General features: G+C 40.1%; 2 protein-coding genes across 2 annotated transcripts in view; one reads left to right on the top strand and one right to left on the bottom strand.

The window, feature by feature from the left end:
• The window catches only part of LOC103373736 (interleukin-21 receptor), a 22,026-nt gene extending 16,346 nt beyond the window's left edge, over positions 1 to 5,680 (top strand). The window contains exons 3-9 of the mRNA XM_008303702.1: positions 658 to 790; positions 902 to 1,095; positions 1,208 to 1,365; positions 2,388 to 2,565; positions 3,541 to 3,646; positions 3,746 to 3,824; positions 4,121 to 5,680. Coding sequence (XP_008301924.1) covers positions 658 to 790; positions 902 to 1,095; positions 1,208 to 1,365; positions 2,388 to 2,565; positions 3,541 to 3,646; positions 3,746 to 3,824; positions 4,121 to 4,552 — 1,280 coding nt within the window. The 3' untranslated portion in view covers positions 4,553 to 5,680. The remainder of the gene's footprint in view (positions 1 to 657; positions 791 to 901; positions 1,096 to 1,207; positions 1,366 to 2,387; positions 2,566 to 3,540; positions 3,647 to 3,745; positions 3,825 to 4,120) is intronic.
• On the bottom strand, positions 5,674 to 12,137 carry LOC103373737 (SUMO-conjugating enzyme UBC9-B). Its single transcript, XM_008303703.1, has 7 exons — positions 11,990 to 12,137; positions 10,294 to 10,372; positions 10,074 to 10,157; positions 9,773 to 9,845; positions 7,909 to 8,018; positions 7,376 to 7,455; positions 5,674 to 6,455 (listed from the first exon to the last, which is right to left on the bottom strand). Exons 2-7 carry the CDS (start codon positions 10,357 to 10,359, stop codon positions 6,392 to 6,394), a joined length of 477 nt encoding a protein of 158 aa, XP_008301925.1. The 5' UTR covers positions 10,360 to 10,372; positions 11,990 to 12,137; the 3' UTR covers positions 5,674 to 6,391.

The raw sequence follows: 12,137 nt of genomic DNA, 5'->3' as shown, positions 1-12,137 counted from the left end.
CCCTGTGATAGACTGGTGACCTGTCCAGGGTGTCCCCTGCCTTCACCCTGAGTCAGCTGGGATAGACTCCAGCCCCCCATGACCCTAGTGAGGATTAAGGGGTGGATAGATAATGGATGAAAATAACAGCAAATATCTGTAAAAATCATTTTTAAGTGATTATATTCCAGTAAAACTGTGTTATTTTTATTGTCTTGCATTGCAAAACAACAAATTGTAAATTTTGAACTTGAAATTATTTATAGTTTTGACTGTTTTTGTTTTGTTTTTTTTGCAGCCAACATGTAAATGAATACTTGACATGTAAAAATTAATTTACCATTTTACAATCCTCAATATAAATACATATATACATTTTCGTTCAAATAACAGCAAATATCTGTAAACAATGATTTTTTTTTTAGGCTGATTTAGGACGGTAACATTTTTACAGATTATGGTCAAACACTTCAAAGGAACAGCCATTTGTAAGACTAAAGATTTTTGATGTAAACAACTACTACGCTGCTGCCTTAAAACTGTTCGTGAACAGTTTTAGTATTCTGAATTGTGAAGCAGCATAATTAATGTCAGTGTCTAGTTAGGTGTAATTCCTAGATTTTGTTTAAAATGACACAAAACAAACAAAATTAAAAAGTTACTCGTGTTGTTTTCCAGGAGCGGATCATGACCTCCACTGTGTGACTGATTACTTGTTGACCATCAACTGCACCCTGAACATCGCTCCATCGGGAAACACTTCAGACAGCAACGGCTCCTACTGGCTCACTTGCAGAGAAACATTTGAAGAGTGAGACTTTTTTTTTTTTTTTTTTAACTTTCACATATTAATGATGGGTCACCTTCACTGTGATGATGATGATGATGATGTCTCATTACTGCCTCTCTCTCGTCCTCACAGGGAGGAGTATTCGTGCATGCTGACCAGCACCAAAGAGGGTTATTTCTGCTCCCTCAAAACATCTGATTACGACTATGACACATCAGAAACATTTTTCGATGTGGACATCTATGAAATCTCGCTCTGTCACATCAGAAGTAATGGCTCTAAAATCTGTTCGGTGCTGGATGAAGCCTTTTCACCTGCGAGAAACAGTAAGCAGCAAAACGATTCACACAGCAGAAGGTCCAGAGCACAGGTCTGCGTGTTCATATGAATCATAAATGCATCTAATGTGTTTTAAAACTGAATGTGCTCTCTCGTCAGTTAAACCGAACGCTCCGTGCTGCCTCACGTTGAGCCACAACTCAAGTCAACAGCACTTCACATGGATGAGCACCTATGAGGCGTACAGTCATTTCACCCCTCTGTTTGAGAACCTGCAGTATCAGCTCCAGATCTACAAAAATGGAGACAAACACGAGGTGAGATTCTGATAATAAACTGAAACAATGAATACCAGAGGGCTGTTTTCAGCGCTTAAAATTCACTGGAAAGTCAATAGTAGTTCAATAAAAGACCTTCGTTGACCTCCTGGTTGGTTGGCAGCTGCTCTAAACTGCCAAGAGACGCTTTGTGAGGTGAGAAACTACTACAGCGGTTTCACCAGTGGCCTCTGTGGACGTCAGCTTAGTGTAGTGACATTCTGTGGAAGGTGAGAAACTGTGACTACCACAGACATTCTGACTTTTCAAAGCAAGAAAAGGATATTTTTAACTATGATCATGGTCATCTGAGCTCATCTCTCTTTCACTTGCACTGCAAGGGCTTCATGTCTATTGTTGGGTCTCTACTGATGAAACTGATAAAACCTAAAAAGGTATCAAACAGTATGTTCATATTTAATATTTTGAGGAAAATATTTTGCAGTCAATGCCAGCATGAAGTCTGACTCTTAGACATCTGCAGGCACTTTGGATTTTCCCTGACGATGCTTTGCCAGGCCTTCAGAGAGACTCAGTCGGACTGAGATCAGAACAATTTTCCACCTTTAAACACTGAGACTCAGGGTGAAGGCAGAGGACACCCTGGACAGGTCACCAGTCTATCACAGGGCTACACTTAGAGACAGACAACCAAGCACACTCACATTCACACCTACGGACAATTTAGAATCACCAATTAACCTCAACAAGTTTCTGGACTGTGTGGGAGGAAGCTGGAGAACCCAGAGAGAACCCACACTGCACGGGGAGAACATGCAAACTCCACACAGAAAGATCCCGGGTGTCCTCACCGGGATGCGAACCGGCGACCTTCTTGCTGCGAGGCAACGGTGCTAACCATCGAGCCAGAATGTAGAATGTGACTTATTTTTTAAATCAAATTGTTGATTCTTTAACCACCAACCTGTATTTTTCTGGCATTTTCCTCATATTAGCTGTTGGAGTTGCACAAATGAGGCGCCACCTCTCTCTTTTACGTCGTTATTTATCATTTCTTTCAGGACATACCACATGGCATTAACACAAACAGCGAACACTATTCTGTGGATGAAGAGCAATTTCCGCCAGACACCGACTACGTTGCCAGAGTACGGTCCAGGCCTAATATGGGCTTTTACAGGGGGCAGTGGAGCGACTGGTCCGTTGAGGTTCACTGGAGGACTGCACCAGCCGTGGAAGGTGAGAAAACAGCTGAATCAAGAATAATCTTCATTTCTGAGACAACTTCTAAAAATCTACTTCTTTAACTGTGTTTGCCCAAGTCTTAGTCGTCCTCAAATGTATTCATACCCTTCTATTAAAGAAAAGGCAAAATGCACAATCGTCACTCGAATAGCTAGAAACTGAAAAAGGAATAATAAATAAAAATTTGCTAAATTAGAATTTGTGAAATCAGACATTGCTTTTGAATTGTGGTTGAAAAGAATAATTTAAAAAAAAAAAAAGTCCCTGACAAGTTAGAGCACTTTGCTGATGAGCAGTGGCCATAATCAAAACACCTGTCAACAGGTACAGAAATCTGATTGGTAGTTACAGAAAACACTTGATTGCAGTGATTGGCTCAAAGGGTTGTTCAACAAATTATTAGTTGACGGGTTCCATCATGCTTGTTTTTGTTTGTTTGTTTTTTCAATATTTCTGTTGAACCACAATTCAAAAGCAACGTCATGATTTTCATTAAATTTTTATTTATTACTTTTGTCAATTCCAACTTATTTCAGTGACAGCCGTTTTTTTCCTTCTTTAATGGGAGGGTATGAATACATTTGAGGACGACTGTACAGCATAACAGCATTTCAGTGCTACTGCAGATCCTGTATTAACCTCTATTCAGTTTCTGCAGAAGAAACTGTCTTTACTTAATTGGATGGATATAAAAAAAAATGAATCTAGTGGATATTTATTCATCCTCTGCGCCCCAAAATCTACCATAAAGTTTGACAAGTATGTTATCTATTTAAAAATGACTATTCATCAGAGCCAGAAACTGTAAAAATAGAAAGAATCATCTGACTTTTCACTATCTGATAATCCTTTAACTACTCATCTGTCATGTGCTGATGAATACATTTGAGGACGACTGTATATTCTCCTCAGTTAAAAGTCTACATACAGACCTACAGTTATGTTTTCAATATTTCCTTTGTTTCTCAGATTCCTCAGCAAATGCATTCGTCGCTGAAGTGGGCAAGAAGGTGTTCATCCCCTTGTGTGTGATGGTGCTGCTCGTCTTGCTTCTGTGCTACGCTCCGGTTAAAAAGTAAGGCCCTCCTTCAGCCTTTCACTGCTCATCAAACTCCTAATCACAGCAAACATCACTCATTTCTAAATGCACTTTTAAGAGAATGTTATTTTTCAGGTGGAGGCAAGGGGCCTTTATTCCAACTCCAGCTCCCTATTTCGACACACTGTACAAAGACTGCCAGGGAGATTTCAAGGTAAGTTTAGCGCTGGCACATAAAACACCAGCGTGTCTGTGAAGACTCTCAGTCATCCAGGTCATGGTTATTCTGGTAGATTAATCGTAGCAACTGGACTTGCTTGAGCTCTTAAAAGACGTTTCACCTCTCATCCAAGAGGCTTCATCAGTTCTGACTGACTAGTTGGGGCTTCCAGAATTGATGAAGCCTCTTGGATGAGAGGTGAAACGTCTTCAAGGAACTCAATGAGATGATTATTGAAACACCAGCAACTATCTCCTGAGGAACATCCCTGACCACGACTGTGATTACAGAGCTGGGTGGTCACACAAGACAGCACAGCAGCCATGACGAAAACAGAGGAAGTGCTGCACATCAACACCCTGACAAAGTGTGCAGACGTCCAGCAGAAGAAAGAGGAGGAGGACGAAGAAGAGCGTCACGTTCACCTGCAGCTGATGGAGGGCAGCGGCTACAGCAACATGACGATCCCAGCGTGCGACCAAGTTCTGCTGGGCTTCCCGTACGCCGTCAGCACCATGGCTCTGCACTCGGATCAGAAGGACGACCTGGAAAGTCTAACCCTGTGCTCGGAGCCACGGAGTCCCGCTGGGGACTCGGGCTGTTGGCTCAGCAGTGACTCGTCTCTGGAGAAAGAGCCTCCCTGGTACTGCAATGAGTACTGCACCCTGAGCGCCTTCCAGCAGTCTGGGTCTGTCACAGCAGAGCGCTGTGGGAGCTTGTAAACAAACGGCCACTGACTGAAGAAGCTGGAAATTCTGTTTTGTTGTAAATAGAGAGTGAGAGGATGAAGATGAATTTTAAATCATGTAAGTGGTTAAGCTCAGTGGCACACATTTATGGATGTAAATGTAACGCTTCTACACGGTCCTGCTGCTGAAAGCTCCAAGTAAACACAGTTCATCTTCATTTTTGTTGTCACAGTGCAGAAGATATTTGGCCAGTTGGGCAGCAACTAACAATTATATCCAATTATTTTCTTAATTAGTTATTTGTTTGCTCTACAAAATGTGAGACAATTGTGAAAAATACAGATGAGTGTTTCCCCACACGTCTTGATTGGTCCACAATTCAAAAAGTATTACTGTCAAAGAAAAGTGAAGAAAACATTCAAAAACAAGGAGCTGGAAGCAGAACATTTCCTTTGTCTTTAAAAGATTCTCAAGCTAAACAACAAAATAGCCGATGCTTAATTTAACAGTGGACGACTGATGAATCACTGCAGCACTAATGGCCGTTTTAATTAATATAATTAACGGGCTCTTGTACAATTGTAGCATGTTTCTTAGTATTTTTTTGCATAATTTACATGATATAAAATATTAACTGCATAACTTTGTGCTTATGTTATGATTTTGTCAAGAGTTGGGCTGAAATTAAATTAGTTCTGTCACTTATTTGCTTAATTAGTTGTTTGCTCTATAAAATGTCAGAAAATTGTGGAAAGTGTTTCCTGAAACCCAGCATGACATCCTCCAATGTGTTGTTTTGCACACAACCAAAAAATATTAAGTTTAAGTTTGGAAAAAAACCCTGAAAATATTCAAATATAAGCACCAGTGAAATTTTACTATAAAAAAAGACAAATCCATCATATAGCTCATAATTAATAAGCAGCTCTATTGGCTCAGATGCATTTCTTAGCATTTTGCATCATTTCCATCATGTAAACTATTAACTGCATAACTTTGTGTTTGTGTTAAGTGACTATATTTGTCAGAAACTGCAGCTAAAACAGGTCTAAAAGATCTGAACTTTTCTCTCAATGTTTGTGACTCTGTTTCGTTTCATGCTAAGAAGGATTCTGTACATATTTCCTCTCATTTATAATAAAGAAACTACCACGTTTTGTAGAAAGTTTTATTATTAAGCCAACACATACATGAACAAAGCACCTTAAAGTCTGATACAGAAGTAAGCCTACCTGCCTCAGTCACTGTGGCCATTTTTATTTATTCCATAGCAAACACTCTGAATAACAAAAAGACAGCCAAGGCAGCAGATTCTATCGTATATTACAGCATGCTGAATAGAAAACCTGGGAAAGAGAATTAGACAGAGCCATCTAGAGACACTAGTGAGATACAACAGTATAAAAGTGCCATTCATTATACAGCAGTTGAAATACTGACAATGAAATAAGCTAATTTTACATTAAACTTATGGAAAATAAAGAGGGGAAACAAAGGAAGAGACCCTGTGAAAGAGCAAAATAAAACAAAAAGACATTTTCTTCCTTGAACATTGATGACAGCCAGCTTGCATGGAGTTGTTGAAACTGGTACCGAGCTGTGTCCCTTGCACCACATAAGACAATTAATGTTTAAAAAGAAATGACCAGGGTGCTGAAGCACCCATCCCCCTCCCAGCATTATGCGCCAACCGGCAATTAAGAACAAAAATGATAGGTCAGAGGAGAACGGATGGCACAGAATGTGTGGAGTTTAAATAGAAGTCTTTAAGCAAGTCCCGATGTGAGAGGAGCACATTCATTGAGAGACTGAGCGGGGAGGTGATTCTTGTTAAACCCATTCCTTCTGCCGCAGCGGAGCGAGTCTTCGCCCTTACGAGGGGGAGAATTTTTTGGCTTGTGCTCGAACTCTTTTTTCATATTCTACTCTGTTTTGGCTGGAAAGGGGTTAAAAATAGTTATTAAGATGTTGAGCGGTTACTGAAATCAGCAACATTTAAGGCATTTCCAAACGATAACAAAAAATAAAATCAGATTTTACTAATTGAAGCAGAAAATTCAGGGATCCGTTCAGATTTCTCTGTTGCCATCTGTACTACACAAGTTTCTAGAGTCCCAGGTTGCAGGTTTTACATGTGAACCAGGATCAAGCTGCACAACTTAGTGGAGTGTTAAGAGTTAATACGGTCCCTGAATATGCTTCTCAGCCAGTTTAGACTCCACATGTGTCTCTTCAAGTGTCTTTTTTGTGTGAAGGAAGATTCTTAACTCGGTAAAAATAACAGAAGTACGTAAGTGGCAGTCATGATGAGAGCTGGTTGCATTTTCTAAACGCTAAGGCGAGGTGCTTTAATGCTTACTTTCTTAAAACACAGGATACATTGGACCACTCTTTATGAAGGAAAGGCGATGTCGTCCCACAATTCTTATTGGGAGCAACATTCACCATCCACAGCAGACCCACATCGGCTACATCCATGATTGCATTATTTTGTGGCCTAAGTTTAAGTGCAGCTGGATTTTCCTACACACTGAATGCTCCTTCATAGCTGTCCTTGATTTCATGTTTATTGTTAAGATCAAAGGAAAGAAAAAGACCTAGACGCATGATATCTTTTTTATTTTTACACGTCAGCATTTCTCACCTCGTTAGTGAGTCGACGTAAAATGATGTCAGTGTGAAATCCGAATACAACTTGGCTAATAGTGGAAAAATCTGGTTCCTCAGTATCAATCCGCTCTGTCTGGCAGATCACCAACTGACTTTATCTCATTTGTCCTTTTCACAGACACTTTAAGCAATTTTAAATCAACACCTTGTTTGGAAACGCAAAGAGATTAAACCAGTGACACTCACCAGTAGATCGTGTAAGCCTCTGCTTGGGCTGGATCCTGGATATTTGGCTCATTTAGGAGTTCCTGGATACCTAATAAGATCTAAAGGACAAAATGAACCAACAAAACACATTTAGTCAGTTGCAAAAAACTTAAGTTTTCTTTTGTAGTTGTGTCACATCTAGCTGAACATTTAAAACTATATCCCTTTGTTTCCAACAGATATGCTAAAATTTGGCTAAAGAGTAGACAAAACATACATTACATTTTATGAATTTCAGATTAAATAGGAAATAACCTACACAAACCTTCTTCCTTATAAGTTTAAAATGACTACGCCAAGACAATCAATATCTGTATTATTCTAGCCACTAAATAGGATTTTTCCAGCTTTTTAGAATAATTGGCACCTGAGTGACAGATATTCAGAAATATTAGCGAAATCAAATTGTGTGCATTTACTACTATGAAGTTTGAGAAACATTACGAAGTCTAATCATAAAACATGATCTCAAACCCCAGTGTTGTGCGTGAACAGTGCGCGCTAATCCCAACCTGCTTTATTGTGATGGCTGGTCTCCAGTCCTTGTCCTCCTCTAGTATAGATAGGCATACTGTGCCTGATGGATACACATTTGGATGGAAGAGTGGAGGCTCAAATTTACCTGCAACACAATAAAATGTTAAGTGCACTCCTGTTTCTGATACAAATTTCAGACAAGATCAACAAAACCCTCAAATGTCACTGGGACTTTTCGCAGCAGCCTCTGTTGTCGATGCCAATGGTAATGTCATTTTAATGTGGCATTCAGACGCCAGTAATGCTTAGTACACGTGTCGTATGTTAATGACTGAGTCAGTGTGTTAATGTACCCGTCATGACTGTATCAGCTCGAAAAATCATTCGCCTCTCATATCATTACAGGCCAAGTGCGGGAACATTAACAGTAAATGATGCATGTATGAAAGCATGTGATGCTGCTGCGGCCTGTGAGCTCATCTATAGTTCAGTGTCCCAGCTGCAAACATCACACCCTCAGTCTCTGGTCGTCATCTCGGGAGATTTTAATCATATATGGCTCTCTACCGCTATCCCCACATTCAGCCAGTCTGTGGACTGCCCAGCTGGAGACGGTGGGGCCTTGGACCTGCTGTGTGCGGACACCAGGATGCATATCACTTAATTATTGAAATTTCACCCGGTGGGGGATTAATAAAAAAAAGTATTCTATTCTATCTATTGGTCGGAACCACAAATCGGCATCCACGTTACATCTCTTGAACTGCACGAGATGTAAAAACTTTTTATTCACCATGACTCCAAGGAGCTGCATAAATTAGCGTTACTGCATAACAATGTGCCAATTTCATTTCCTTTCAGCAGCCTTTGCAATGTTTAAAAGTCTGCAATAGCCAAAGTAATGACATGGGAAAACCCTGTGTCTGCTACTTCTGTGAAAGGCTACAGACATGTTAGTCGTCCAATCACAACCAAAGTGTTAAATAAATCCTACACTGTTCAGCTTTAATGTGAAAACTGAAGCATGGAGTTACTATCGAGGAAGGCTGCAGTAACTGTAGCAGAGTTGCTCTTGGCTGTAAATTCCACTCCTCGTTACAACGATGACACTGCAATATGTTTGAAGGGATTCAAGATTTAAATTTCAGCGAATGGACGACAGATGTCTTATTTGGCCGTCACAAATAGTTTACAGATGTACTGAAAAAGCTGGGGAACTCCTTTGCTCAAAGGCCTCACATGGACCATTTCAAAACATCAAACTTGCATGTTTTCATCAGCTTAATGTGACCGTCAGTTAGCCATGAAAAAGTCAACAAGCTAGACTGTTACTCTGGCCAGCGTCAGGACAGATAATACGCTTTGTAATGCAAAATGCCCTCTAAGGAGGGGATGACAGGGTTTTTCCTGGCTCAGACTGGCTTTGTGGGGAGACTACACATGAAAGTGAGCATGATTGGTTTATTTCCAGTAAATACAATTAGTCTGCGTTACCTCATTTGGTAGAAATCCGTGCATTTTTCTGCTATTTCTAACAATTTAATAAACAAAAAATGTCTTTTATGCTTGTGTCAACAAAACCCAAATAACACAAAGTAATTCATTTATTTTCACTTGTTATGGCACTGGTTATATTCTTTGGTGCTAATTAAAATCTCTTTGGAGGAGGCCAAAAAAAATCTTCAATGCAGGAGAAATCCTGCATGAACTGCAGCATGGCCCCGATCTCACATTCCATATTAAATGATTTTCTGTGTCTTGTTTGTTATTAATCCAGCCTACTGATCCAAGTACAGAGATTTCTGAAAGGATCCGCTGGAGCAAATAACGGTTATTTTGTATATTAATCACAGTAACTGCTTAGTTCGTGCTGGATTCAAGTCAAACACAGCAACTCACATTTTGGAGGTGAAGACGGATAGTCATCCTTGAACAACATGCGCAGTTTGAACAGGCCTCCTTCCCATGGAGTCTGAGGAGACACAATCTTTACATCAGCTTTGTAACAAAGTCATACACAAGTTCTCATAAAATAACTTCTTACTGCTAGTTTATCTTTTTCTTATCCCAGTCCTTAAACAGGCTGAGTAATCTGTCTGGTGTTACTGTGTTTCTGTTGTCAGTGGCTCCTACACAAATCCAAGACGTTATGCATGCAATAGTTTTGCATTTTTAAATAGTTATTTAAAAATCACATTACCCCCTTCTTGCCAGGAATAGCACATTCCCAATTCATGAGATTCATGGTTCCGTCTGGATTTTTTGTTGGTACAGCAACAAATCCCTGGAAAATTGAAAGTGAGAGTGCAAACAGTTAAGATATCACTATCGGGTAGATTGCATGACACCATCTGAATAAAGTTCCAACAGACTTCCATTGTAGAAGCCACAATAAGCGAATCTCCTGAGACAGTACTCACAAAAGGATGGTCCTTCCGCCATGCCTTGCGCTCCTGGGCAAGCCGGCTCAATGCAATGCCTGACATGATTTGTGGACTCCTGCAATGAAAGAGAACGTCAGGAGGTTGATTCTTTGAAAACATCAAATCAGTGATTCATAAAGCAAAAAAGGAAAAAATCTTAACTCAATCTTAGCTGCACTAGATATTTTTCTCTGCTAATAAATAATAAAGTGTTCTAATAAATCAACCTACAGTAAATGGTAATCTGGGCCTTGAAGATGGATATTTTTCTCCATTTCCCCCCCAATACATTAAACCAAACTACTAATGAAGCAAAGTTTATCAATTAACTAGAAACAAAACTAGTTATTACATGCAGTCCTAATTGTTTTTCAATTTCTGTTACCACAAACACACTTAGGTGTGCATGCCCACATCCTGTAAACTGGTGTCAAGAACAGTATCAGTGCATGACAACGTGAAGGTTTTCATGTTTACAGAGAACACAGGAAAGCTGTCACAGATAATTACGTCATTCTGCACTTGTGGGTGAAAACCAGAAAAACTATCGTATAAGTAATCTAGAGCAGTGATATTACAGTATCAGAATGTGGAAAACCACAGTGTCCACAGAGATACTTATGTACAAGGGCTTTCTCCACGCATATTTGTTTGCACGAGTGGATTAATGAGCCCCCTCCTCTCGAGATAAACGGTGTGATAATGTGCGAGAACACCTGGTTACAATTACAGTTAAATATAAGTCAATCAGTTCATCGTGAGAGAATGTGAGACTATCACTAATTTATTTGCGTATACATGTGGCTGTACACTGGTCTGCCTCGATGCTAATTAACATTTCTAATTAAGAAGCTCCAAAGGAATGTGCACTAATCTCTATAGCAACGATGCTTTGAAGATCATGTCAGCGAGGTAAACCAACAAAACAACATTAGCATTAGCTAGCAATTGTCACCGCAGTATCTGCCAACTTATTAGCAATACAGCCGGACTATATAACACGCTGTCAATTTATTACTTAATACTAAACGCTTTTTTATCAGACTTACAAGCAATATGTCTAAAAGTAGCTTTTAATCCGACACGTCTGGAACGCTAAGAGGGCTAGCCAAGTTAGCCAGCGGTGATCCAGGTCTACAAAAAACCGTTTTCCGTTCTGTTTACGCGCCTGGTGTTTTACGGTAAATAAAAGGAGGCCCAGGAAACTACATCTGTAATATTGAGTTAAGTGTTCGTGGAGCTTTAATATAAAGTTGCTGTCACCGCTAACTGACTACCAAAGCTATTTGATTAGCAAGCTAGCCGGTTAGCTCGACAAGCTAACTCATGTGCGCCAGAATCGTGCTACATCCCAACAGGCGCTGGCGCTGTTAGCGTCTGACACGGCCTGATGCAGCACAAAAATGCGCAATTGCACTTGATTTGGACACAATTTTTAGACGGGAGAAAGTGATCGCTGCCTTTCGCCTGACGCTTAATACTGTCCATTCTGGACCAACAAACGACGATGTGAAATATTATACGAGATTAAACCACATCATAACCCATTAAAGAATAGGGACAAAGAACGCCAGAGCTAAAAGGCGCACATTTATGCATTACCAAACTAGCGAAAATGGCGCAAACTGAAGCGGGTAAAATATCATAATACACGGTAAAAATCAGCGTTGCCGTTATCGGGATACACTCCTACCTTTCAGTATGGCTGCACTGGCTCTGGTAATTAAGCGAAATGAATTAATCGTGCTCAAATCCCGTTAAAGCTTGTAAAGTTTCCCTCCTGAAAAACCACCCGCTCCGACTCCAACCAGACACAGCGAAGCGAAACAGTCACCCGCCGT

This window comes from Stegastes partitus, unplaced genomic scaffold (assembly GCF_000690725.1).
Source record: "Stegastes partitus isolate 25-593 unplaced genomic scaffold, Stegastes_partitus-1.0.2 Scaffold2052, whole genome shotgun sequence".
Taxonomy (NCBI): Eukaryota; Metazoa; Chordata; class Actinopteri; family Pomacentridae; genus Stegastes; species Stegastes partitus.
The sequence above is the reverse complement of the archived record's forward strand: the minus strand, read 5'-3'. Positions and strand labels throughout refer to the sequence as shown.